The following is a 26,306-nucleotide window of genomic DNA, read 5'->3' as shown; positions in this document are numbered from 1 at the left end:
GATTTTAAGAGTGTGGGTGTTTTAGGGGTGTGACGTGAACTTCCCCTCCTTCAGCCTCCATTTCAGTCTCCACAACATGCAAAATCAAAATTAATGTCATGCATTCCTACATTTTCTTCACCACATATGCAAATAGTATTGATTTTAAAATGTTTGCTGTAGCTCCACATGCTGTAATCAACCAATGAAAATCTTGGTCAACTGAAATTCTACCTACTCTACAAAAATCAACGCAAAAAACAGGCTACCAGCATTCAACCTACCACTGTCGTTATTCAGCTGTTTCAAATGAGGCTTAACATTCACACGGTTTCTCTTTCTGTCTCCCAGCTTGTGGGAACAGACACATTAGCAACAAGCAAGCACCAAATTCAACAGGATAACCTACAAAATGAACACTGAAACAACACACAAAATGGCAAAATGAGTTTGAGGTGAGTTGTAACAGTTACCAGGCGGCCTTCATTGGTAAAGCAGTCAGGGGAAGTAAAATACACACATGTTGTCATCCAATGTTCTCCCTGTGCATTTTTGCAAGCTTTTATCTATTCTGTTACTGTAATGCACACCGACTGACAAATGAAAAGAAAACATGAACGCTCAGCTGGAAGAATCTCTCTCCAGCTAACAAGAGGCAGCCCTAATTTCTGCAAAAGAATTCCTGAAATTCGGCGCTGGAGTTTGCAGAATACTAACAATACTAACTAACTCAAGCTGTGTTTTGCAATTGGTACTCTAGCTGCTATTTAAAGTTGATATATATTTATGATTAATGACGTATATGAACGGTTTATCCACTGCTTTACAAATGCTTGACTTGAGTGTCCTCAAGTTCTTCTTCTGGTGAAAGACACACCCTCATGCTGGCAGCCCTGTTGTAATGGAAATGCAAAGCCCTGCAATGCTGGACTGACGGGCCGAGTCAAACTGAGTCCAGCCGGGCCAGCTGTGTGTGTGGAAAAGTGTCACTAATGTTAACCATTCAAGTGACAGTGATGTCACACACATAATATGAAGTGATTAAAAAGACAAAAATAAAAACATGGAGTCGATATTCTGCTTAAAAATGTCTCTTTTACAAAAAAATGCAGTTTTCTCAGTTTTTTGTCTGAAAAGTGGATTTTTTGATGCAACCAACTAAGATTCAACTGCGTATAAAAACTGTTTTTTCATGTTTGAGACTAGAAGATTTGTTACTTTTTCATATATAGTCCACGTTATTATATATATTCATAGAACTGAATATTCTGTGTTTGTTGAAAAATCAGCAAATTCTGTCAGAAATGCTGGCCCGACAATTTAGTAAAACAACACTTCTGAGGAAAGAGATAAAATCACTGCTCCGCCCCCCCACTCTGCAGTGTGCATGAAAAACCCCGAAGCGGTGACGTCAAACAGACTCTGGCGAGTTCTGCTTTTTTCATTCTATGGTCGAGAAGAACAAACATGTAATTTTGCAAAAAGCCAAAGAGTCCAAACAGCGTGAACAGACCTGCTGCTACAGGTGTTCAACAGTGGGATTGTGGGAAATTGAGGCTCGACCTCCAGGTAATTAAAGACAGTTTGTTGGAGACTCATCAGTGTGTTTCTGATGTTTATCTGGTCGTATTAAAAAAATAATATCACACATTCAATCAGCAGCAAACAGAGGTGAGAAAACAGACTGAGGTCAGTTTGAGGAAGCGACTCTTTACGTATCACAGGAAGTACATGCTGTATTCATTTTAAGAAGCAGCTCATCAGAGACTTTGACAGTTGAGAGCGTGAGACCAAGAGAGAAACACGATGGTTGAATTCAGATGGATTATATTTTCTTTATTTCTGATGTTGCTGTTTAGTTTTACAGGTAAGAATACAATGAAGAAACATTAAACTGCTTTAATATTTATAATGATACTTTATGAATTATTCTTCCTTTAACTGAGACAGCCAAGTTTTGTTTGTATCATGTTGAGCAAACTTCTCTGAAACTATGAACATAACAGTCATATTCATGTTTAGGTTTATGCCTTGGCAACATTGTCTTTTATGCAGTCATACCAATAAAGCTAATGAATTAAAAAAGTGAATTGATTTATTGTTCGTGTTTTTCTCAGATGCAGCAACTCGTCCGTACGCTGTCAGAGTTGGAGATGAAGTCACTTTGCCTCATGGAAATTTGACAGATGATCAGAAAAAGTGTAACAGCACTTCTTGGCTCTTTTGGGAATTTGGAAAACAGGCAGTGATACTAATTGATCATGGGCAGATTCAGAAAGAAGCCAAAGTTAAATCAGACAGACTGAGTGTCACAGAGAACTGTTCTCTGGTTATAAAGAAGGTCATAGTCCAGGATGCTGGTTACTACACCTGCAAACAGATCAAATCAGGACAATATCAAGATACTCATGTTTATCTGGCTGTTGTTACCAGTGAGTATTTACATAACAATATACTAAAACACTGCAATAATTATTATTCTAGTGATTAAGTCACTTTTACTTTTCTGTCCTTCTCCCACAATATCTCCATCTTCACCAGTGACTGAACATGAGGACGCTGATAAAGTGACATTAATCTGCTCTGTCTCACCTCCTGGATGGTGTAGACACACAGTGAAGTGGCTGTATGAGGGTAAAGATGTGAACAAAGACAACGGAGACATGGAGACATCACAGTCTGAGTGTTCAGTCACTGTGACGTTTCCTGCCTCTTATCTCAAGCAGAAGTCAGAGTATGATGAGTCATTTAAATGTGAGGTGACTGATCTGTTCACTAAAGAGGTGCAGCAGTTTAACTTCAGCCGTCAGTCGTCAGGTGAGAAAATGATGATCTGGTTAAAATCACTTCTGACTGACTACAGAAAGAAAAAAAGACTGTTGCAGTGTGGCCTCACATTTTTGTGAAGTGCTTGTGTGTGATGGTCTGATCTGAGTCTAAAACAACATAATATAACAGTGAGTTTTTGTCTCCATCTGTAATTTTTGACCCACATGTTTTTTTGTTCTGCAATTTGTTTTAAGATGACCATTACATACATTTTGTAAGAAAATGAACTGATCTTTGGTATCATATTTTCCAACTGTAGTTCAGCAGTGTTACGTTATTCTCTCCTGCAACTTGATTGGGCGCCGCCTGATTGGTTCAAACAAAGTTAATAAACAAAATTAAGTATCGACTTACTGAGAATGAACAGCGTTAAAATTAGTAGATTCAGGAAATTAACTGACTTGATGATTTACACTTTTTAAAGAACAGATTTTCTAATCTTTGGTCTGAAAGTATCAAGTGTTGTCAAGTCAAAAGGCTCAAGTCCAGGTCAAGTCACGAGTCTTTGGTGTTAAAGTCCAAATGGAGCTGCAAGTCTTCTTTGACTTTGTCAAGTTGAGTCTAAAGTCGTGAACTTTGTGAGCATGTGAGTCCAAACCTCCTTTATTTAACTCTTCTGAATTGTCTTTTCAGTTTGGTGGTGGTTCATCATTGTGTCTGTGGGTTTATCAGCACTCTTAATAAGTGTTGTAACAATCAACATATGGACGAGAACTAAAGGTGAGAACATCCACAGATGAAACTTTTACCAACAAGAAGTGATGAAGAACCTGGATTTTCACTGTGGAAGATAAACTCCACTCTCTTTTGTCTTTTCAGGGAACAAAACACAGATGGATGAAAACATGGTGAGTTTAGAAACTGAATAATCAAAGGTGCGTTCAGGTTCTGCTGACTCAGCTGTGAACTGTGTTCAGATTTAAAACACCAACAGTCAGCTGGGAGGAACACGTGTTGCGTTCAGGGTGTTTTGGACACAATAAACACATCAGGGAGTGAATCTTTACACTGAATGATTATTTTGGATCTCCTGATTCTCTTGAGCGAGACACTAAACTCCAGCTGTTCCTTTGGAGCTGCTCTGTGTTTCAACATTTATTTGCTCCATTTTCAGACAGAATCTCAAGTGTCTTGTGTTGTTTTTGTTTTTTTTTTCACAGGAGCACAATGATGAAGATGAAGATGAAGGTACAGTGAATTATGAAAACGCTGGAGAGCCTTCTGTCTCTGTCAGACTCCACTGATCATCAACATGGACTCAGCAGAGAAACGAGTCCACTGCTGTTAAATATCACCTCATCATATTTTACATGAGTAGATAACAACAGAATCAGAACATCTTTTTAACATTTTGGACTCGTTTTTATTCATAAAGATGACAAATGTGTTTTCTGTGTTAAGATATTTGTATTTTAGTCTGAGCTGATTTCACTTCCTGTAGCTTTGTGTCAGGGTTTATTTCACAATCAACATTATCCTTTACATATTACACCATATTCATATCATACCAGCAGCTCTTTATTCTTTATATAATGTCTTATTATTATCATTACTTGTACTCACACCTGCACTATATATTTTACACCTGCACTGCCTACTGTAACTGCTGCACATGTTTATACTGATCATAATGTATATAACTGAGCATATGGAACCCCTATTGTTTATTATATATATTATATAATATTATATGTCCATTACTCTGCACTGATTAGACAGCAGCATCAGAAATAAAGAAAATATAATCCATCTGAATTCAACCATCGTGTTTCTCTCTTGGTCTCACGTTCTCAACTGTCAAAGTCTCTGATGAGCTGCTTCTTAAAATGAATACAGCATGTACTTCCTGTGATACGTAAAGAGTCGCTTCCTCAAACTGACCTCAGTCTGTTTTCTCACCTCTGTTTGCTGCTGATTGAATGTGTGATATTAGATTTTAACTCTCTAATGTGGCCTGATTATCAGCAGAAACACACTGATGAGTCTCCGGCTGAACTGTCTTTAATTACCTGGAGGTAGAGCATCAATTTCCCACAATGCCACTTTTGATCACATGTTGTCACAGGTCTGGTGTTTGGAACTAAAAAAGCTGATCTCACCAGAGTCTGTTTGACCTCATCGATTTTAAGACTGTGGGTGTTTTAGAGGTGGGAACTTCGACTTCCCCTTCCTCAGCCTCCGTTCTGGTCTCAGCCCGTAGTCAACCAATTAAAATCTTGGTCAGGTGAAATTCTACCTATTCTTCAACCAATTAATTGGCTGATGGGGGGTGTGATCTCTAGATTAAATCAGCCACAGAGTCACTCTACCGAAAAGCAAATAGTAGACTAGGCCTCATTTTAAATACAGGGGGGTTTACAGGAATATATTTTAACAGGAGGGCAGTGGGAGGGAGGAGTAAAATACAGGAGAATTTCAGGAAAAACAGGAGGATTGACAGTTATTATATCACAGCTGCAGTTAAAGGATGTGTATCCACCATAAACACTTCTAAAAACTGAACAGGTGAGCAGAGAAAAGCTTGTAGTGTTGTCTGAGATACTGAGTTAGTTTGTGTGAAGTTCGTTATAGATGAAAAATGAAATTAAAGTCAAATCAGAATCAGTTCCTCTGAACACTGAGTGACAAAGTGATGCAAACCTGCTGCAGATAAACTCACTAAAGTTTACAACATGAAGCCAATTTAGACTCAAAATTATATTCAACTTTATTGTCATTGAACAGAGTACAAGTTTAGCATCTAATCAGTGCAGAGTAATGGACATATAGTATTATATAATATATAGAATTAACAATAGGGGTTCCATATGCTCAGTTATATACATTATGATCAGTATAAACATGTGCAGCAGTTACAGTAGGCAGTGCAGGTGTAAAATATATAGTGCAGGTGTGAGTACAAGTAATGATAATAATAAGACATTATATAAAGAATAAAGAGCTGCTGGTATGATATGAATATGGTGTAATATGTAAAGGATAATGTTGATTGTGAAATAAACCCTGACACAAAGCTGCAGGAAGAGAAATCAGCTCAGACTAAAATACAAATATCTTAACACAGAAAACACATTTGTCATCTTTATGAATAAAAACAAACATTCAGTCGAGTCCAAAATGTTAAAAAGATGTTCTGATTCTGTTGTTATCTACTCATGTAAAATATGATGAGGTGATATTTAACAGCAGTGGACTCGTTTCTCTGCTGAGTCCATGTTGATGATCAGTGGAGTCTGACAGAGACAGAAGGCTCTCCAACGTTTTCATACTTCACTGTACCTTCATCTTCATCTTCGTCATTGTGCTCCTGTGAAAAAAAAACAAAAACAACACAACACACTTGAGATTCTGTCTGAAAATGGAGCAAATAAATGTTGAAACACAGAGCAGCTCCAAAGGAACAGCTGGAGTTTAGTGTCTCGCTCAAGAGAATCAGGAGATCCAAAATAATCATTTAGTGTAAAGATTCACTCCCTGATGTGTTTATTGTGTCCAAAACACCCTGAACGCAACACGTGTTCCTCCCAGCTGACTGTTGGTGTTTTAAACCTGAACACAGTTCACAGCTGAGTCAGCAGAACCTGAACGCACCTTTGATTATTCAGTTTCTAAACTCACCATGTTTTCATCCATCTGTGTTTTGTTCCCTGAAAAGACAAAAGAGAGTGGAGTTTATCTTCCACAGTGAAAATCCAGGTTCATCATCACTTCTTGTTGATAAAAGTTTCATCTGTGGATGTTCTCACCTTTAGTTCTCGTCCATATGTTGATTGTAACAACACTTATTAAGAGTGCTGATAAACCCACAGACACAATGATGAACCGCCACCAAACTGAAAAGACAATTCAGAAGAGTTAAATAAAGGAGGTTTGGACTCACATGCTCACAAAGTTCACGACTTTAGACTCAACTTGACAAAGTCAAAGAAGACTTGCAGCTCCATTTGGACTTTAACACCAAAGACTTGTGACTTGACCTGGACTTGAGTGGACTTAAAAAGTGTGAATCAGATCAGACCAGCACACACAGGCACTTCACAAAAACATGAGGCCACACTGCAACAGTCATATATGTTGTTATTGTTTAGTTGTTGTGTTCTTGTCATGTCTCTTTATCTCTAATATCTGAAATAATAAAGTCTCATTTGTCGTCATGTCTTCTTTCTTTCTGTACTTCTGTTCTGTTCAGTCTCTACCTTCTTGTTTTCTTCATTTCATGTTGTTTGTAGAAGTTTTTTGTTTTTACCTTCTGATGGGCTCAGTTTCACTGATGTCCTTTCACTTCCTGTTGTCGATGTTGATTTTATTGTTGTTGGTGATATTGGAGTTGTTGCATCATCACCTTCATGAAAATAATAACACAATGAAATAAACAGTTAGAGAAACAGAACCGACTGTATAAAACAAACAACAGAGAAATAATCAGTCTGATTTTAACCAGATCATCATTTTCTCACCTGTTTTCTCACCTGAGGACTGACGGTTGAAGTTAAACTGCTGCACTTCATTAGTGACACGATCAGTCACTTCACATCTAAATAACTCATGATAGTCTGGTTTCTGCTTAAGATGAGAGATCTGAAACGTCACAGTGACCAAACACTCAGACTGTGATGTCTCCATGTCTCTGTTGTCTTTGTTCACATCTTCACCCTCATACAGCCACTTCACTGTGTGATAACATAATCCAGGAGGTGAGACAGAGCAGTTTAATGTCACTTTACCAGCCTCCTCATGTTCAGTCACTGGTGAAGATGGAGATATTGAGAGAAAGACAGAAAAAATGAAATTAATTTCATCACTATAGTCATGGTTACATTTTATTATTTTGTTCTAAAACGACAATTTGAGCTGAAAACATTATGATGTAAATACTTACTGGTAACAACAAACAGGAAAACAGTTGTATCTACTCTGATCTGTCTGCAGGTGTAGAGACCAGCATCCTCGACTGTGACCTTCTTCATAACCAGAGAACAGTTCTCTGTAACACTCAGTCTGTCTGATTTAGTTTTGGCTTCTTTGTGAATCTGACCACGATCAATCAGCTTCACTGTCTGTTGTCCAGATTCCCAAAGGAGCCAAGTTGTACTGCCACACTTTCGCTGATCATCTATGAAATTTCCACAAGACAAAGTGACTTCATCTCCAGCTCTGACAGTGTATCGACGAGGTTCTGCATCTGAGAAAAACATGAAAAATAAACCTAAACATGAATATGACTGTTATGTTTATAGTTTCAAAGAAGTTTGCTCAACATGATACAAACAAAACTTGGCTGTCTCAGTTAAAGGAAGAATAATTCATAAAGTTTCATTATAAATATTAATGCAGTTTAATGTTTCTTCATTCTATTCTTACCTGTAAAACCAAACAGCAGCATCAGAAATGAAGAAAATATAATCCATCTGAATTCAGCCATCGTGTTTCTCTCTTGGTCTCACGCTCTCAACTGTCAAACTCTCTGATGAGCTGCTTCTTAAAATGAATACAGCATGTACTTCCTGTGAGCAGTAAGGAGGAGCTTCCTCAAACTGACCTCAGTCTGTTTTTTCTCACCTCTGTTTGCTGCTGATTGAATGTTTGTCCTCAAAGAAGGATTCATGTTGATGTTTGACAGCACACATGAACAGACAGGTGAAGAGTCAAACTCCTCGTCCAACACAGTTTGACGTCCATGTTGTAGTTTGGTGATACTGTAGCAGCTGGAAGCAGCACAGATAATATGATGTTTTACTGGTCTGAGACCCGTTGGTTCCTCTTTGTGTTTTTGCAATCATTTTTTCTGAGAACTGAAGGAGAAGTGTTTTGATGAGAATTTTTTTTATCAACAGCAGCAGCAGAGTTCTGGTGTTTTAACACTGTCATGATGAACAGATAAACATCAGAAACACACTGATGAGTCTCCAACAAACTGTCTTTAATTACCTGGAGGTAGAGCATCAATTTCCCACAATCCCACTGTTGAACACATGCAGCAGCAGGTCTGTTCATGCTGCTTTGACTCTTGGCTTTTTGCAAAATTATTCATTTGTTCTCAGCCTTAGAACTAAAGAAACTAAAAAAAGACATCATGTACATTGGATGCATTTACACGTTATTTACACAAATGTTAGATCCCAGAGCAAACAGAGGTTTTCAGCCCAACAGAGGGAACATTTACTACTGAAGTGAGAGAACCAAGTGTGAAGTGTTTAAGAGAGGAAGAACTTCAAAACACTTTAAATTAAAGTCACTCAGAATCAGTTCTGCTGAACTCTGAGGGACAAAACTTAAAGCAGCTTAAAGACGAACCAGTGAACAACTAAAGTTTGCAACATGAAGCCAATTTACATTCAAGATTAACTTTACTGTTACTGTAAAAAGAGCCTTCTTTAAAGGAACAGTGTGTAAAATTTACAGGGACATTTTTGGCATAAATTAAATACAATTATATTTTAATTAAGTGACATTTTATCTGTTTGGTTTGTTGACAGCAGTGTAGAGGTTACTGGGATCATCTGAGGCTCCAGCAGATGATGAGGAAGTTTTCACTGTGCTGTAGGTCACTGTGTCACCTTCATCTTCATCATCATCATGACCGCGAACCTGCAAGGAAGGAGTCCAACTCATAAATGACATGCATGGTCTTTAGTTTTAGACTACAGCCTGACTGACATCAGAGTCATGAATCATAAATATATATCAACTTTAATGATGAAATAGATTCTTCATGATCCTTTGGAAAGTTTACCTGAGCTCTACTGTTGGTCTTGTTGTTGTAGCTGATGGAGGCGTAGGAAACACCATCTTCAGGATCAGCCTGCACAGAGAAAAAAACAAGATGTCTGCTCAGTAACATGTGGATTTATACTGACTCACTCTCACTCCTCTGTAATTATATTATATTCTGGTAACATCATAGTTTCCTCGTCAACAATACAAACATGACCGTGAATGTAACATTGCTCTGGGTGTAGTGAGTGATCCGTGTCCTCACTGGTTTCTGGATCACACTGAGTCACTGCAGGGTTTAACTTCTGTTCACACACAGAATTTCCAATTCTTTGTTTCTATACTAAAAAATGCAAAATGAATCTGTTATTTCTCCTTTTAAAACAAAAATCTGTTGGCTGCCAAGTGAGATTAGAAAGTTTACTCTAAGGTGCTGGAAAGGAGGGTCAGGCCGATAGTCGAACCTCAGACTGAAGAGGGGTTCTGCCCCGGTCGTGGAACAACGGACCAGCTTTTCACTCTCGCAAGGATCCTGGAGGAGGCCTGGGAGTATGCCTATCCAGTCTACATGTGTCCTGTGGATTTGGTGAAAGTGTATGACCGGGTTCCACGGGAGACATTGTGGGCGGTGCTGTGGGTGTATGAGGTGAGGAGGTCGCTGCTCAGGGCCATCTGTTAGTGGGAGCTGTGTCCAGGTCCTTGGTAGTAAGTTGGATTCTTTTTCGGTGGGGGTTGGCCTCCGTCAGGGCTGAGCCTTATCACCATATGAGGGAACGAGTCTTTATCTGAAGCGAGGGAGTTAAAGTATTTCGGGGTCTTGTTCTTGAGTGAGGGGACAATGGAGCGTGAGATGGGCCGGAGAATTGGAGCAGCAGGAGCGGTATTGCATTCGCTTTACCGCATTGTTGTGACGAAAAGAGAGCTGAACCAGAAAGCAAAGCTAACGATCAATCGGTCAATCTTCATTCCTACTCTCACCTATTGGTCATGACTGAAAGAACGAGATTGTGGGTACAAGCGGCTGAAATGTGTTTTCTCAGGAGGGTGGCTGGCATCTCCCTTAGGCATAGGGTGAGAAGCTCGGAGTAGAGTCGCTGCTCCTTTGCATAGAAAGGAGCCAGTTGAGGTGGTTTGGGTATCTTGTAAGGACGCCACCTGGTTGCCTCCCTAGGGAGGTGTTCCAAGCACATCCAGCTAAGAGGAGACCACAGGGCAGACCGAGGACTAGACAGAGGGTTTATATCTCTGCCCTGGCCTGAAAATACTCCCCCAGTCATAGCTGGTTAATGAAGCAGGGGAACGGGATGTCTGGGGTCCCCCCTGCTGGAACTGTTACCCCTGCAGCCCAATTTCGGATAAGCGGTTTCTAAAATCACAACTGGATAAATATTTGATTACTCTGTTTTAAAACTCACCTTCTTTTCATCCGTCTCTGTTTTGTTCCCTGAGGAGACAAAAGAGAGTTGAGTTTATCTTCACACAGTGAGAATCCAGGTTCATCATCGCTTCTTATTTTAAAAGTTTCATCTCTGTTTGTTCTCACCTTCAGTTCTCTTACGTTTGATGACAGCAATGATTATTAAGACCGCTGCTAAACCCACAGCCACAAGGATGAACCACAACCAAGCTGGAAAGAAAATAAGTACAAGTGTTACATACAGTCACAACAGACCAAGTTTTGGTCACTGTTCAGCAAAAATATCCTGCCTGCATGTCTTTTTCTTCCTGTTTGTAGTTCTGTCCAGTCACTACCTTCTTGTTTTGTGCCATCAACCCAGAGATGTTAGTATTTGTATCTGTATCTGTTCAACTAACATCATTATCTGTCTCTGTATTTAGATAGAAGACTGGAAGTAGGCGTGGTTTATACCAGAAGTCACATTAAATCAGGCAAATATTTTATTTTCTACTCTAATATTTATCAGCACTTTAATCATTGTCCATTCAAAGTGTATCATCACCTTCACATATACAATAACAAAATGCAACAAACTATACAGAAAAAAACATAATCATCTGCGTAAAACAAACGCAAAAAAATAACGTGAAATGAAATTTAAAATATAATCAAATATTTTGTGAAATCATTTTAAAAGCTCGTCATTTTCTCACCTGTTTTGTCACCAGAAAACCGACGACTGAAGGTGAACAGCGTCTCATTTTTAATGAAGTGATCAGTCACTCCACACATGAACAACTCATGATACTCTGACCTCTGCTTGACATAATTAGCAGAAAATGTCACAGCGGCTGAACACTCAGACTTTGACGTCTCCATGTCTTCGTTGTCTTCGTCCACATGTTTACCCTCATACAGCCACTTCACTGTGTGTCTGCACGATCCATGAAACGTCACAGAGCAGTTTAATGTCACCTTATCATCATCATCCTTCTGTTCAGTCACTGGTGAGGACAGAGATATAATGTGAGAAAGACAACAAGAGTAAAAGTCACTTCATTCCTATAATCATAATTATACTGTTTACATATACTGGGTCTCATGCAAGAACATTTTCATTTTCTTATCCTAGCTTATTCAACTGAAGTTTAAAACATTATCATGTAGAAACTCACTGGTTATAAGGGACAAGTGGACATGAGAGTCTTGAAGTTGTCCTGATTTGAACTGTCTGCAGAGGTAAAGACCAGCATCCTCAGCTGTGACCTTCTTTATAACCAGAGAACAGTTCTCTGTAACACTCAGTCTGTCTGATTTAGATTTGGCTTCTTTGTGAATCTGTCCACCGTCAATCAGCGTCACAAAGTTTCTTGAATCACTGAAGGTCCAAGTAGTTCTGTTACACTTATCCTGACCATCTATCACATTTTCACAAGGCAAAGTGACTTCATCTCCACGTCTGGAAACGTATTGCCCAGTCGCTGCTGTTGAGAAAAACAAAAGTGTGAAAAATATACTGAAACACGAACAGGACTGCAACATTCATACATAGTTTGAGTGAAGATAGTTTTAGATACAACACAAGGTTTATATTCTTCCAGCTGCAAATTCAAAAAATCCTGTATGAAGTTGTCAGCAGTCACTCGACAAAACAACCGGACAGTTTTCTCACCACCACCAGACTGAAGAGGAACTTCCCTCAGGCTGTGAGAAAGTTGAATTCATCCTCTGCACTCCTCCATGTAAAATGTTCTGTTTTGATCTCTTCAGCCAAACTAATCAATCAACAACCTTATTGTATAACAATCAATAAATCTTCTATCCTTGAAGTTTGTTAATGTGTCTCATTTTGACTTTCTAATCTCGCCTTGTTACAAAAAACTTTCATGATTGAATGATTCATAAAGTACCATTACTACAATAATACTGCAGTTTAGTAATATTTCTTTATTTAATGTGCCGTATATTTCCTTACCTGGAACACCAAACAGCAGCGTCAGAAATAATAAAGAAAATATAATCCATCTGAATTTAACCATCGTGTTTCTCTCTTGGTCTCACGCTCTCAACTGTCAAACTCTCTGCTGTGCTGCTTCTTAAAAAGGATTGCAGCTTGTACTTTTCCTGGTGAATAAGGAGTCACTTCCTCAAACTGACTTCAGTCTGTGTTTCCTCATTCTGTTTGCTGCTTAATTTATTTGTCATATCAGCTTTTATTCTCTAAGAAATACCTGTGATGATGTTTGACAGCACACGTGAACCGACAGGTGAGGAGTCGGACTCTTCGTTTTGATGTCCATGGTGTCGTATGTTGATGCTGCAGCAGCTGGGAAACAGCACACAGATGAGATCATACTATGTTTACAGGCCTGAGACCTTTCAGTTCCTCATTCTATGTTTTGTCTGAAAACCTAAGGGGAAGTGTTTTTGATGACGATGTAGTTAACAACAGGGGTGTTCACTTGTTTTGAGGACACCCCAAATGTCTGTTGGGTGACCTGTGGGGATCCTCCTCCAGATAAAATGTCAAGAAACATGCTATTCAATTCAAAGCATCAATTTTTTTTTGCATTTATGTTATCTAGACAAATGTTGGATCCCAGAGCAAACAGATGATTTCAGTCCAGCAGAGGGAAAGTTTACTGCTGAAGTGAGAAAACAAAACAAAACCTTGGAAAATTTCATAAGAAAACTTTTATATTTAATGCTTGTGCCATCAGCCATCAATAACACAATACTGGTACAGATTACATTCAACACCAAAGTTCATTAAAGCCAAACAGTTCAATGTATTTAACTCAAAGTTCCTCTGGACACTGAGTGACAAAAGTAATGCAAAAAAAAAAAAAAAAAAAAAATCGAACCAGTAAGAACCAATACCAATACCAATCTTAAACTCAAAACTAAAGTTTGCAACATGAAGACAATTTAAATTCAACTTCACTGTTATTGTACAGAGTATAAAAAGCTACTGAGTGTACATGAATGTATTTATAGTATTATACAGCACAATATAGAATAAACAACAGAATATGAATATATTATCATATTTACAGTACAGTACAGTATTAACAGGCGCAGCAGGGGGCGCCTCTGTAGCTCAGTTACGGCTGTCGGCTCGATTCCTGCCTGCAGCGCATTTGCTGCATGTCGACCCCTCTCTCTCTCTCTCTCTCTCTCTCTCTCTCTCTCTCTCTCTCTCTCTCTCCCCCCCTTTCCTGTCATATGTTCGGCTGTCCCGTCTTAGTGGAGGCAAAAAGCCCAAAAAACAATCTTAAAAAAAACACAGCAGTTACAGAGGGCAGTGCAGGTATAAGTATAAAATATAGTAATACATCAGCTGGAGGTATGATATGAATACAAGTACAGACTGTAACTCAGACATATACAGATATACAGACATATGTATTACTATCTTACAGCTTTATTTAAAGGACCAGTCTGTAGAATTTACAGGGATATTTTTTGACAGAATGTGGCAGAAATGGAATATAAGTCTGTTGTCATTGCTATTTTCTGACTGATGCAACTGTCATTTTCCACCCACATTGTGTGTGTTGTGTAATGTACCTGCACCCCTCTGTGCACCCATGGCTGTGTTGTTCTTAATATGAGATCAGGCACATTTTTGGCACACTGCTATCTTGAGGCAACAGAAAGCGACTGCGCCACTGACCAACAAAAACCTCAAGTTGAAGGTGCAGCTTTCCTGCTGTTTAAAGGAAACATTATTCAGACACTAAGATGCGCACATGCAGGTTCACAGCTCACACAAACTTTGCTTCTAGGGGACTGTAATCAATGCACATTAACAGCGGATGATTGCATGTGGGTGAAAGAAGATGAAGCTGTGTGTGCGTAATGAAGAAACACTGTGATGTTTACACACAGCAGATCGTTTCAGTCCAACGGGATGGTCAAGACTTAATTTTAATTATTGTGGCCATGAAAACAAATAGAAAGCAGTCTCTCTGATTGATAAATGATCAGAGAGACTGATTTCGGTAATTAATCTACTATAGGGCCCTTTATCTGTTTGGTTTGTTGACAGCAGCATAGAGGCTGCTGGGATCAGCTGAGGCTCCAGCAGAGGATGAGGAAGCTTTCACTGTGCTGTAGGTCACTGTGTCACCTTCATCATGATTTTTGCCCTGCAAGGAAGGAGAACAACTCATAAATTGAACTTAACAGAATTCTGACTGATTTTGCTGCAGTATAACAAATGAAACATTCACTTTGCTGCAGCTTTAATCTGCTGATTAGATTCTTAAATATCTCGTGAGTGAAGCTGACATGTTGGTCTGATGGTGGCGCTGCTGTGTAGGAAAGGTGAGTCAACATGGTCTTTAGTTTGAGATCACAGAGACTGACAGCCTCATTAATCTTGAATATATATCAACTTTAATGATGAAATAGATTCTTCATAATCCTTTGGAAAGTTTACCTGAGCTCTACATTTGGTCTTCTTGATGTAGCTGATGGAGGCGTAGGAAACACCATCTTCAGGATCAGCCTGCACAGAGAAAAAAACAAGATGTCTGCTCAGTAACATGTAGATTTATACTGACTCACTCTCACTCCTCTTTAATTGCATCAACTTTGGTGTCGACACACTTCCTCTTTCTTCTCTCTTGTAGGAGACAAAAGAGTCACTGAGTCTTTCAGAGACACATTTCAATGAACATTCTATAAAAATATAGTTTTTCAGTGAATTTGGAGAAAGAATATTTATAGCTATAAATCTGATGCAGTTGATCAGGCATCAACAAAAACCTTTTTAATGTGCAAAGGTTTTCAGCACTGGACAGCGCCGATGCAGCCACAACAACCAGGAGTGCATTTATTACACATCCATAATCAGATAATTCTGGATTGGTAATAATTGTTCAGATGAAATGACTGTCCAAAGTGTTATTTCAGCAGCATGAACAGCACCATTAATCAGCAGAACTGTCAAGTGAAAAAGTTTTGGCTCTGAAATGTTGTCAGAGTACAAAAGTGAAAAGCAAACTGAACCTCAGCTTTTCCTTGAGGTCAAGTCTCCCTCTGTCTGTTGAGTCTTGTTACGTCTTTTACATAGTTTTTGTCTCTTTTTTTATGTCTTGTAGTGATAAAAATATATACTGAACTTGTATTTTGTTCCTCATATTTGCTTCTCAGGTTCTGTCAGGCACTAAATGGTTACTCGTCTTTGAACACACAGCCTTCGGAAGAACAACTTCCAATAACACAATCACATCCTGACACAGCCTCCTTCGTCTCCAAACCCTACAGACAGACGTACATTCTTGACTATCAGTTCCTTTTACACTTTCCGTGTGACTGTGTTCTCATCCTTTGCAAAGCTCTATTAAAACACAACAAAGATAAGTCACTCAGTCATGGTGTCTGTCTTCATTTTCAGGTTTTCCACAACAAGCCTTTCATAACATTTTAGTCTTGTTTGGTCTGTTTTCGTGTTGGAACATCTTTTTGTCTTGTTACATCTTTTGCGTCTTTTTTTTTTTGTCCTACTACACCTACTTTGTAATTTTGTAGTTTGTAACTTTTGTCTTATTCTGTATAGTCATGCCTTTTTTTCTATTTTCATCCATGCTACATAGTTTTTGTCTAGTTACATGTTTCCTGTCACGCTACACATTGTATGTCTTGTTACTTTTTTTTTGCTTTTTTCATCTTGTTAGATCTTTTACATTGTGGCACACAATGATGCAAAACAATAATCAATAATTCCACTCAAATGCATTAAAACTAAAGTGAGGAGCTTGTTTTCAAAATTTAAGGAATTGAAAATACAGATATGTGTGTTAAAATTTAAATGGTAAAAGTAAAATGTTCTCAGGAAAATTACTCAAGTAAAGTGCAGATAACTGGGGGAACAAATGCAGTAACAAAGTATTAGTATTTAGTTACTTCTGCTCATCAGATGCTGCCAATAGAGGAGTGAGTTGATGACATTGTGTGAAGGAGGAGTGGATTCATCTCTCTGGTCATGTTGGAGGCTGCTGTTTGAGGTGCTGTTGTACTGTGATGTTCACATTTTCATTTCTTCTTTTTCTGCTTATTTTCAACACAATGGATGTGAAGTGAAAACACAACCAGTTTCATATAGTTCTGTTTTAAACTGCATGGTGAATAACTGAGACCACAAACCCTGTTTCAATTCATAAAGTCACACTTTTATAAATGTTTGATCATTTAATTTTTAAACTCACCATGTTTTCATCCTCCTGTGTTTTGTTTCCTGAAAAGACAAAAGAGACTTGAGTTTATCTTCCACAGTGAAAATCCAGGTTCATCATCACTTCTTGTTCTAAATGTTCCCTGTGGTTGTTCTCACCTTTAGTTCTCTTCCATCTGATGACAGCCACAACAATGATTATTAAGAGAGCTGCAACACCCACAGACACGATGATGATCCACCACCAACCTGGATACAGACACAATGAACAAAGTGTTGGTCAGTGTCCATCAAAAATGTCCTGCCTGCATGTCTTTTATTTCTGTAGTTCTGTTCTGTTCAGTTTCTACCTTCTAGTATTGATCCATGATTGTTGTTTGTAGATGTTTCGTTTGTCCCATCATCACCTGAACAAATACAGTAAGAAAATGCACCAAACTTGGCAGATAATAAAAAAACTCAGATCTAAACTTTCTGTACATTCTGTGTAATTATTCAATTAATTATCAGTCTGAAGTGATTTTAAACAGATCATCATTTTCTCACCTGTTTTCTCACCTGAGGACTGACGGTTGAAGTTAAACTGCTGCACTTCTTTACTGTGATCATGAGTCACCTCACATTTAAATAACTCATGATAATCTGGTTTCTTCTTAAGATGAGAGATCTGAAACGTCACAGTGACTGAACACTCAGACTGTGATGTCTTCATGTCTTTGTTCACGTCTTTACCCTCATACAGCCACTTCACTGTTTGATCACACCATCCATGAGGCAACACAGAGCAGTTTAATGTCACTTTATCATCATCCTTCACTTCAGTCACTGGTGAAGACGGAAATATTGTGAGAGAAAGACATTAAGAAATTAACTTTATCACTATAATCATTATTTTGTTTTAATATTTTGTTCTAAAAAGACAATTTGAGCTGAAAACATTATGATGTAAATACTCACTGGTAACAACAAACAGGAAAATTTTAGAATCTGATCTGAACTGTCTGCAGATGTAGAAACCAGCATCCTGGACTGTGACCTTCTTTATAACCAGAGAACAGTTCTCTGTAACACTCAGTCTGTCTGATTTATTTTCAGCTTCTTTGTGAATCTGACCACCATCAATCAGTCTTACTGTGTTTTTGAAATCACGGAAGAACCAGGTCGTGTTGTAACATTTATCCTGATCATGTTTCACATTTTCACAGGACAAAGTGACTTCATCTCCAACTCTGACATCGTGAGGGGAATAATCCCAAATTGCTGCTGTTGAGAAAAAAGAAATATGAAAATTAAACTTAAATATGAAAATGACTGTTAGGGTTCATGTAAAGATAATTAAAGATACAACTGAAGTTTTTAAATGTGTCTCATTTTTGGTTTTCAAAAGTTCACTAAACTCATCAAGTTACAAACAAACAGTCTCAGTTAAAGCTGCAGTAGGTAGAAAACATCAAAACAGTTGATTGTTGAGTTTCATCTCCAGGATGTGGGTTTGGTTTAATTTTCTCCGTCCTAAGCCCCTCCTACCAAATGAGTGACACGCATGCAGCAGTTTACCAAGGTAATCGGAGAACGGACTGGTGGACATCAGCTGTGTGTTTGTGTGTCATTTCTCACCAGAGAAGTCAGTTCTATACTTTTTATCCCTCCAGATGTTTCTGACATTGATTCAGGGTCTCACTGTGAACATGCAGCTGCACTTGTAGAGCAGCCAATAGGAACACTCGGTCTCTGAGATTAACTTTAATTTGTTTAAGTCCACTGTCACAGGCCAGATTTTCTAAAGGCTGAAAACAGAGTCAGGAGGAGGTGCAGAAGTCTAATTCTGTCTAAGACAACTTGATTTACAAAATACTGAAAGGTTATTATGGAATTTTTATTCCTTGATGCCAAAACATGTTTGAAAACTACATCTTTGACAGAAGAATAGTTCATAAAGTACCTTTATTAATAATAATGCAGTTGAATAATGTTTCTTCATTGTATTCTTACCTGGAAAACTAAACAGCAGCATCAGAAATAAAGAAAATATAATCCATCTGAATTCAACCATCGTGTTTCTCTCTTGGTCTCACGCTCTCAACTGTCAAAGTCTCTGATGAGCTGCTTCTTAAAATGAATACAGCATGTACTTCCTGTGAAGCAAGAAGTCACTTCCTCAAACTGACCTCAGTCTGTTTTTTCCCACTTCTGTTTTCTGCTGAATGAATGTTTGTCCTCAAAGAAGGATTCATGTTGATGTTTGACAGCACACATGAACAGACAGGTGAAGAGTCAAACTCCTCGTCCAACACAGTTTGACGTCCATGTTGTAGTTTGGTGATACTGTAGCAGCTGGAAGCAGCACAGATAACATGATGTTTAATGTTTTTATGTTATTTAGACAAGTAATATATCCAGAGGCAGATTTGGTCATTTTCAGGCCAAATGAAAACACATGCACCAGGCCCTCCAAATCTCTTCGTCTCCGCCTTTTTCAATTTTTGAATCATTATAATAATAATTCATAAAAATAAACTTTTATTCATGGTGGCATATGGAGGATGAATTAAGGAATCTCACAGGAAAAAATCTGTTCTGATGTCTGGTGGTACAGCAGCAGATACTTCTGTATCTCTTGCCAGATGGCAGCAGGGTGGACAGGCTGTGGTGGGTGTTGTCTTTTAGTATCTCCCTTTTTCTGCACCACTGCATTAGCTTCATTTCATTTTTTCAATACCCTGTGAACCACGCTAGGTTAAGTTGGCTAATTCAGGCTGAATCATTTCCACAGGTGTGCAGTAGGATCACTGAATAGTCCAGGCAGGTGAGGAGGACCTGAGACACTCATGAATTAAAGGACCCAACAGGGGGTTTCCACCAGACGCAGCTTTGTGATGTCGCATGTTTGCAGCTGTTTTGTTCTGTCACGCGTGCGACTGCTTTTCCCACCAGCAGCATTTCAGAAGCGGAGCGGCTGTTGACTTGTTGCTATATAAATAAAGCTATTATTGGCCCTGAACTGACGCGACAAACAACAAACTCCAGAGATATTTTGCAGATATATTTTAAAAAATGTACACTTCGAGAGGAATGGAAAGAACACTTGATGTGCCACCAAATACTTTCATGACACTCTGTAGAGCCATTAATTAACTGTTCACACCTACATGAGCTAGAGGCTGTGACAGACACTGGTTAGTTGGTATAAAGTCACATAATACCAAACCTAAATTAATTTTCCATATATGTACAACATCATAAGCAACAAATGGGGAAAACATCCCATTGCCCAGCTTGTCTAAATGTTAAAAAGATTACCTCAACTACCTGAAAAACAACAACAAAAACAATGCAACAGTTTTCAAATGTTTTTTTTTTATATGCATAAACAGTGAATGACTTTTTACACTAAGTACATGTCACACTCATTAATTCAAGCAAAATCAAAGTAGAGTAAAGAAGTAAGTAAGTAAAAAAAAGTAAGTAAAAAGTAATGTAAAAGACTTAACAAAACTGTCTTAATCATAGGTTTATGATGGCCCTCATGGGGCCCTTGGTGACTCTGGGGCCTTTGCCTAAATGGTAAGTCCCCCCTCAATTAAATCCCAGAGCAAACAGATGTTTTCAATCCAACAGAGGGAAGATTGACTGCTGAGGTGAGAGAACAAAAAGTACAACATACTGTGGTGTGTTTGAAAGAAGGAGAACTTGCAAAATATAATATAAACACTTTTTTATTTGAAACATATATGAATAATATGAGATTGTAGGAGTAGCAGAGGTCAGATATGAATACTCTGATATTTACAGTACAATCAGTATCAATGTATGAGTATGAGGTCAGATATATACAGTATAAAAATATGAATGGCTATGTGAGATATTTTTATCCATATTTAAAGGACCAGTGTGTAAAAAACAGATATTCATTCAATATATATATATATACATATACATATATATACATATGTACATATCTATACATATACATATAAATATATTTATATATTTATATATATATATATATATATGTATTGGCACAAATGGAATATGAGTCAGTTTTCTTTGGGTAACTCCTCATGTGTCTGGTGTGTTCATTACAGTGTAGATGTTGCCTGGATCAGTTGAGGCTCCGGCAGATGATGAGGAAACGTTAAAATTGATGTAGGTCAGTGCATCACCTTCATCATGGTCATCATCATCACTCCAAACCTGGAAGGAGGGAGTTTAACTTAATTCTTACATTTTTAGATTTTTCCAACACGTAAAAAGTGAAATATTCACTTAGCTGCAGCTTTAATCTGCTGATCAGATTCTAAAATATTTCGTGAGTGAAGCTGACATGCTGGTCTGATGGTGGCGCAGCTGTGTAGGAAATAACCAATCAGAAAGCCTACCCGAGTTTTACTGTCGCTCTTCTTGATGTAGCTGATGGAGGCGAAGGAGACATCTTCAGGATCAGCCTGCACAGAGAAAAAAAAAAAGATGTCTTCTCAGTAATGTAGATTTATACTGACTCTCTCTCACTCCTCTGTAATTGCATCAACTCTGGTGTCGACATATTTCCTCCTTCTTCTCTCCTGCAGGAGACAAAAGAGTCACTGAGTCTCACAGAGACACATTTCAATGAACAAACACACACAAAATCAGGAATGGAATAAAAAAATATCCAAAGCGCAAGCGAAAGTGTTGCCTCAGCCTTATCCAGTTCAGCTTGACTCACCCCCTGAGACGGACAAAGGTCACACACGACACATTTTTGGCCACGGGACAAGCTTTCATTCTTATGTTCCTGGCCCATTTCTATGTTGTTGCTGTATTTTCTTCTCTCCCCTCAGTGTGTGTATGAGCAATCTCTCTCTCTCTCTCTCTCTCTCTCTCTCTCTCCTGAGTGGCTGATACTGTAAACGAATGGGGCCCAGTGATTGGTGTGATTGCTGTCATGGAATTGGTCAGGAAGAGGACCACAGCCTACTTCAATTTCCAGCTGGGAGCACTTTCCTTCCTCGTCTTCCTTCAGCATTCCTGTCCTAAGAAAGTTCCTGCTCTTTGTTGCAGCTTATGTAGACATGTGTTATTAGAGTAGGAAGCCTCCTGTGAGAGCTTCGAGGAGGTATTTCATTTACTCTGCAAATTTAATTAATTAATTTGTCATTTATTTATCTTTTGTTTTTGTTGCAGGAAAATCATACTTACAACACCTACGAGCAACCTGCTTGAAGGTGTGTCTTTTACCTGAAGACACAACCCAGTTGGAAGACGAGCTTAAGGAGGCTCGACTTGAGCAGCTATAAAGTGGTGGATAAACCATTCTAGGGTAAACACAGTTTCCTTAAATTCTTCACAATAAAAGTTCCGTGTTGTTTTGTCATTTAAACACTTTTATTATGAAGCAGCACAGACAAGTTGGGCGCAGCAGACGAGACGTCACCCCAGGATTTGAACAGAAATTTCACTCAAATATTTAATAGAATACAATGATGAACTTTTACATCCAAAAGGTCCAAAGGGCAACTTCACTGTCACTCTGCTCTCATCTGTTAAAATAGTCTCCAGGTGCACATTTATGACTGAATGCACAAGCTGAATGCTTGACTCTGATTCTCAATTTTTGACCCTAAAAAAAACCCCTACATTTCTTCTTCTTCTGTTAAACGCTGTGAATCTGTTTCATAGTGGATCCTGTGAGCTTTGTCGCAGCGCAGCCACAGCCAGAGCCAGAGCCACAGCCAGTTTCATGTGATTGTTCTGCACGGCGAATAACCAAAACCAAAAACCCTGCGTCCATTTTATACAATTCAATTTTAAAACTCACCATGTTTCCGTTCTTTGGTGTTTTGTTTCCTGAAAAAACAAAAAGAGAGTTCAGTTTAGTTCATCATCACTTCTTGTTTTAAATGTTCCCTGTGGTTGTTCTCACCTTTAGTTCTCTTCCATCTGATGACAGCCACAACAATGATTATTAAGAGAGCTGCAACACCCACAGACACAGTGATGATCCACCACCAACCTGGATACAGACAATGAACAAAGTGTTGGTCAGTGTCCATCATAAATGTCCTGCCTGCATGTCTTTTTTCTTTCTGTAGTTCTGTTCTGTTCAGTTTCTACCTTCTGGTATTGATCCATGATTGTTGTTAGCAGATTTTTGGTCTCTCCCCCCTGATGTCGATGTTGGTTTAATTGTTGGTGGTGATTTTGTAGTCGCTGTTGTCGCATCATCAAGAAATACAATAACTAAGTGCAGAAAAAATGTCAGAAAAAGCCTCAAATCTATGCAAACATTCGTGTAATTATCCAATTAATGATCAGTCTGAAGTGATTTTAAACAGATCATCATTTTCTCACCTGACGACTGACGGCTGAAGTTAAACTGCTGCACCTCTTTAGTGAACAGATCAGTCACCTCACAGTGAAATAACTCATCATACTCTGACTTCTGCTTGAGATAAGAGGCAGGAAACGTCACAGTGACTGAACACTCAGACTGTGATGTCTCCATGTCTCCGTTGTCTTTGTTCAAATCTTTACCCTCATACAGCCACTTCACTGTGTGTCTACACCATCCAGGAGGTGAGACAGAGCAGTTTAATGTCACATTACCAGCGTCCTCATGTTCAGTCGCTGGTGAAGATGGAGATATTGTGGGAGAAGGACAAGAAAAGTAAAACTGTTTCATCACTATAATAATAATTATTGCAGAAAAAGACATGTTATGATGTAAATACTCACTGGTAACAACAGCCAGATAAACATTAGTATCGTTATGTTGTCCTGATTTGATCTGTTTGCAGGTGTAGTAACCAGCATCCTCAGCTGGAACCTTCTCTACAGTCAGAGAACAGTTCTCTGTGACACTCAGTCTGTCTGATTTAGGTTTGGTTTCGTTGTGAATCTGACCACGATCAACCAGGGTCACTGCATTTTTACCAAATTCCCAGAACAGCCAAGCAGTATTTCCACACTCTTCCTGATCATCTGTCAAATTTCCACAAGACAAAGTGACTTCATCTCCAGCTCTGATAGCGTACGGACGAGTTGCTGCGTCTGAGAAAAACATGAAAAATAAACCTAAACATGAATATGACTGTTATGTTCATAGTTTCAGTGAAGTTTGCTCAACATGATACAAACAAAACTTGGCTGTCTCAGTTAAAGGAAGAAAACTTCATAAAATACCATTATAAATATTAAAGCAGTTTAATGTTTCTTCATTGTATTCTTACCTGTAAAACTAAACAGCAGCATCAGAAATAAAGAAAATATAATCCATCTGAATTCAGCCATTGTGTTTCTCTCTTGGTCTCACACTCAGTCTGGTCTGTGCTGCTCCTTAGAAGTGAAAGCAATTCATACTTCCTGTGGGAAGTTAACAGCCCCACCTCATCCTGACTTCACTGTGATTAAGGTCTGGATGATGTAATGATAAAACCAAAAAGAAACATGCACATGACCTCTTTACTGTAGCTGTAATTCGACTCCAAATGATTCTCAGACATCATTAAAGGATCAAGCCCTCATCTCTGCAGCATGACAACCTTGAAGTGGTGATGTCAAACAAAAGTTAGTAATATCCCCCTTTTTTTATTTCTATGACTGAGAACAAGTGTATTATTTTGCAACATGACCAGACATGCAACTACATGTGTTCAACAGTGGGATTATGGGAAATTGATGCTCTACCTCCAGGTAATTAAAGACAGTTCAGTCAAACAGCTCACGTTTAGAGTTTGGTTTTTAGGCTCCGACTTCATCACTCCAGATTAGCAGATTAAGTTTACGGAGTGACGAACAAATATCTTGGACCCCTGTCGGAGCCTGCAGGTGGATGCTGGGGTGGTGGTGGGGCTGAATGAGCAGGCAGCGATGCTGTTGCGAGGCAGCAATTGCACTGACAGGCAAAGGGAGAGATGGGAGGTTTTCGTGTTTTAAACAGACCGCCAGATTGGAAGGGTGCGTTTGGTTTGTACTGCAAAGTATGAGGCATGTCACGTGTGATTGGGGTGCAGCTCGAGTTGACTGCCTGAACTGGCCTGTAGGCGTCACGTCGTGTTTCTCCTTCCTCTTCTTCTTCTCCTTCAGTTCTCATAAAAACTACTTAGTTAAGATTTGTGAAATGTAAAATGCATGAAAATGTAAAGTAATGGTAGTTTTTTTTGTTTTTGTTGTCCACAATCAGGAAGTAATGGTCTCCACAATGTCCATTAATTCCTGATAATTGGAACCACTTGTAAGAACAGATTTGTTCTTAAGTGGTGCGTACGAGTGATTTGGCATCAACAGCACTCACTTTTCCCATTTCTTTGCTTTAGCAGGTCTTTTAATTCCACTGCTGACGCTTTTAAAAATGACTTTTCCTTTTTGAATCTCTGAAAGCAGGACGTCAAACTCCAAACTCGTAAAGTTCTTTCTTTTGAAGTTACAAGTGTTTGTTGAATCTGAGATGGCATGTTGGTACGAGCCCTTGTACGAAAAAAAAAAAGAGAGAAATTTAAGACAAGAACAAAAAAATGTTCTTGCATGAGGCCCACTATCCCTTACAAATAAGACAAGATTGTTATAGGTTCAATTAACCCTCAAAGCTTAACAGTTAACAAAAAAAAACCTCACAACTAAATTTTGCAAAATGAAGTGAATTAAGATTCAAGATTAGTTTCAACTTTATTGTTATTATGCAGCAGTAAAAGTACAGGTTTGTATCGAATCCATGCAAAATAATGTACATATAAAATATCATATAGAGAATATATAGGTGGCAGATATGAATACACTATGTTATGATATAAAGTATGAGCAGCATTAACATTTGCATGAAGGTCAAAGATGTCTCTAGTAAGAAAAGAGCACCATGGAGACAAAGCCCCACTGTTAAAAGCTCACAAAAGAGAATATAAAAAAGCTGAATGCAGGTGGCGAAAACATGACATCTACTTGCGAGGAGAGACTTCACATCTATAACTTTGAGCTAAAAAGGGCAAGACTGTCCTTTTTCCTTGAGATTATTAACAAAAATGACAACAATGCATGGACCTTATTTACTGCTGTTGACAGACTGACAAGTTGATCAGCGTCAGTCCCTCCTGAACTGCTGTCCGCTCAAGGAATGTAATGACTTTGCTCCTTTTATCGCAGATAAGATTTTAAAGACAAACGGTCTGTAACTCCAACACAGTGGCTTTTTCATCTGTGCCTCATAAGATTACTCTGCTTAATTTGGCTCTT

The 26,306-nt window shown here is 38.6% G+C and overlaps 5 protein-coding genes across 11 annotated transcripts; 1 reads left to right on the top strand and 4 right to left on the bottom strand.

The window, feature by feature from the left end:
- The first annotated feature begins 1,785 nt into the window (after positions 1-1,785).
- Positions 1,786-4,528, top strand: LOC146314793 (uncharacterized). The gene is made up of 6 exons (XM_084737100.1): positions 1,786-1,846; positions 2,088-2,411; positions 2,521-2,883; positions 3,442-3,528; positions 3,628-3,656; positions 3,969-4,528. Exons 1-6 carry the CDS (start codon positions 1,786-1,788, stop codon positions 4,050-4,052), a joined length of 948 nt encoding a protein of 315 aa, XP_084593226.1. The 3' UTR covers positions 4,053-4,528.
- A 973-nt stretch (positions 4,529-5,501) lies between these two features.
- LOC146314789 (protein turtle homolog B-like) lies at positions 5,502-24,415 on the bottom strand. Of its 6 annotated transcripts, XM_084737852.1 has the most exons (7): positions 8,170-8,294; positions 7,688-7,990; positions 7,266-7,553; positions 7,055-7,150; positions 6,555-6,641; positions 6,427-6,455; positions 5,502-6,115 (listed from the first exon to the last, which is right to left on the bottom strand). In XM_084737852.1, exons 1-7 carry the CDS (start codon positions 8,228-8,230, stop codon positions 6,032-6,034), a joined length of 948 nt encoding a protein of 315 aa, XP_084593978.1. In that variant the 5' UTR covers positions 8,231-8,294; the 3' UTR covers positions 5,502-6,031. The 6 variants fall into 6 exon arrangements, with proteins under 6 accessions (XP_084593978.1, XP_084593973.1, XP_084593974.1 ...); XM_084737847.1 differs by lacking the exons at positions 5,502-6,115; positions 8,170-8,294 and adding an exon at positions 19,095-19,339 and having other exon boundaries at positions 6,271-6,455; XM_084737848.1 differs by lacking the exons at positions 5,502-6,115; positions 8,170-8,294 and adding an exon at positions 8,368-8,549 and having other exon boundaries at positions 6,271-6,455.
- Positions 8,636-13,038, bottom strand: LOC146314792 (uncharacterized). Of its 2 annotated transcripts, none has more exons than XM_084737843.1 (7): positions 12,897-13,038; positions 12,097-12,405; positions 11,635-11,925; positions 11,066-11,149; positions 10,938-10,966; positions 9,542-9,610; positions 8,636-9,396 (listed from the first exon to the last, which is right to left on the bottom strand). In XM_084737843.1, exons 1-7 carry the CDS (start codon positions 12,958-12,960, stop codon positions 9,262-9,264), a joined length of 981 nt encoding a protein of 326 aa, XP_084593969.1. In that variant the 5' UTR covers positions 12,961-13,038; the 3' UTR covers positions 8,636-9,261. The 2 variants fall into 2 exon arrangements, with proteins under 2 accessions (XP_084593969.1, XP_084593970.1); XM_084737844.1 differs by having other exon boundaries at positions 12,097-12,402; positions 12,897-12,972.
- Positions 16,842-18,192, bottom strand: LOC146314791 (uncharacterized). The gene is made up of 5 exons (XM_084737858.1): positions 18,060-18,192; positions 17,649-17,927; positions 17,453-17,509; positions 17,262-17,351; positions 16,842-17,165 (listed from the first exon to the last, which is right to left on the bottom strand). Coding segments are annotated over exons 1-5 (477 nt in total). The 5' UTR covers positions 18,061-18,192; the 3' UTR covers positions 16,842-17,115.
- On the bottom strand, positions 21,125-23,137 carry LOC146314790 (uncharacterized). Its single transcript, XM_084737859.1, has 4 exons — positions 23,005-23,137; positions 22,900-22,928; positions 21,482-21,547; positions 21,125-21,296 (listed from the first exon to the last, which is right to left on the bottom strand). Exons 1-4 carry the CDS (start codon positions 23,135-23,137, stop codon positions 21,162-21,164), a joined length of 363 nt encoding a protein of 120 aa, XP_084593985.1. The 3' UTR covers positions 21,125-21,161.
- Positions 24,416-26,306: the final 1,891 nt, after the last annotated feature.

This window comes from Lutjanus erythropterus, chromosome 15, assembly GCF_056507025.1.
Source record: "Lutjanus erythropterus isolate fLutEry1 chromosome 15, fLutEry1.hap2, whole genome shotgun sequence".
Classification (NCBI taxonomy): domain Eukaryota; kingdom Metazoa; phylum Chordata; class Actinopteri; order Lutjaniformes; family Lutjanidae; genus Lutjanus; species Lutjanus erythropterus.
The sequence above is the reverse complement of the archived record's forward strand: the minus strand, read 5'-3'. Positions and strand labels throughout refer to the sequence as shown.

Excerpts from the sequence above, each read along its gene's own strand:
- LOC146314793 (XM_084737100.1), top strand. The coding sequence starts at position 1,786 with ATGGTTGAATTCAGATGGATTATATTTTCTTTATTTCTGATGTTGCTG. Across the intron at positions 2,412-2,520 it reads TTATCTGGCTGTTGTTACCA|TGACTGAACATGAGGACGCT; the intron begins GTGAGTATTTAC and ends CATCTTCACCAG. Across the intron at positions 2,884-3,441 it reads GTGTGGCCTCACATTTTTGT|TTTGGTGGTGGTTCATCATT; the intron begins GAAGTGCTTGTG and ends TTGTCTTTTCAG.
- LOC146314789 (XM_084737852.1), bottom strand. The coding sequence starts at position 8,230 with ATGGCTGAATTCAGATGGATTATATTTTCTTCATTTCTGATGCTGCTG. Across the intron at positions 7,554-7,687 it reads TTTCCTGTTTGTTGTTACCA|TGACTGAACATGAGGAGGCT; the intron begins GTAAGTATTTAC and ends CATCTTCACCAG. Across the intron at positions 6,456-6,554 it reads CATATGGACGAGAACTAAAG|GGAACAAAACACAGATGGAT; the intron begins GTGAGAACATCC and ends TTGTCTTTTCAG.
- LOC146314792 (XM_084737843.1), bottom strand. The coding sequence starts at position 12,960 with ATGGTTAAATTCAGATGGATTATATTTTCTTTATTATTTCTGACGCTG. Across the intron at positions 11,926-12,096 it reads CCACTTGTCCCTTATAACCA|TGACTGAACAGAAGGATGAT; the intron begins GTGAGTTTCTAC and ends TGTCCTCACCAG. Across the intron at positions 10,967-11,065 it reads CAAACGTAAGAGAACTGAAG|GGAACAAAACAGAGACGGAT; the intron begins GTGAGAACAAAC and ends TTGTCTCCTCAG.
- LOC146314791 (XM_084737858.1), bottom strand. Across the intron at positions 17,510-17,648 it reads GTCCTCAGGTGAGAAAACAG|GTGATGATGGGACAAACGAA; the intron begins GTGAGAAAATGA and ends GTATTTGTTCAG. Across the intron at positions 17,352-17,452 it reads TCATGGATCAATACTAGAAG|GTTGGTGGTGGATCATCATC; the intron begins GTAGAAACTGAA and ends GTCTGTATCCAG.
- LOC146314790 (XM_084737859.1), bottom strand. The coding sequence starts at position 23,137 with ATGATGGACACTGACCAACACTTTGTTCATTGTCTGTATCCAGGTTGG. Across the intron at positions 22,929-23,004 it reads CAGATGGAAGAGAACTAAAG|GAAACAAAACACCAAAGAAC; the intron begins GTGAGAACAACC and ends TTGTTTTTTCAG. Across the intron at positions 21,297-21,481 it reads AGAGCGACAGTAAAACTCGG|GTTTGGAGTGATGATGATGA; the intron begins GTAGGCTTTCTG and ends CCCTCCTTCCAG.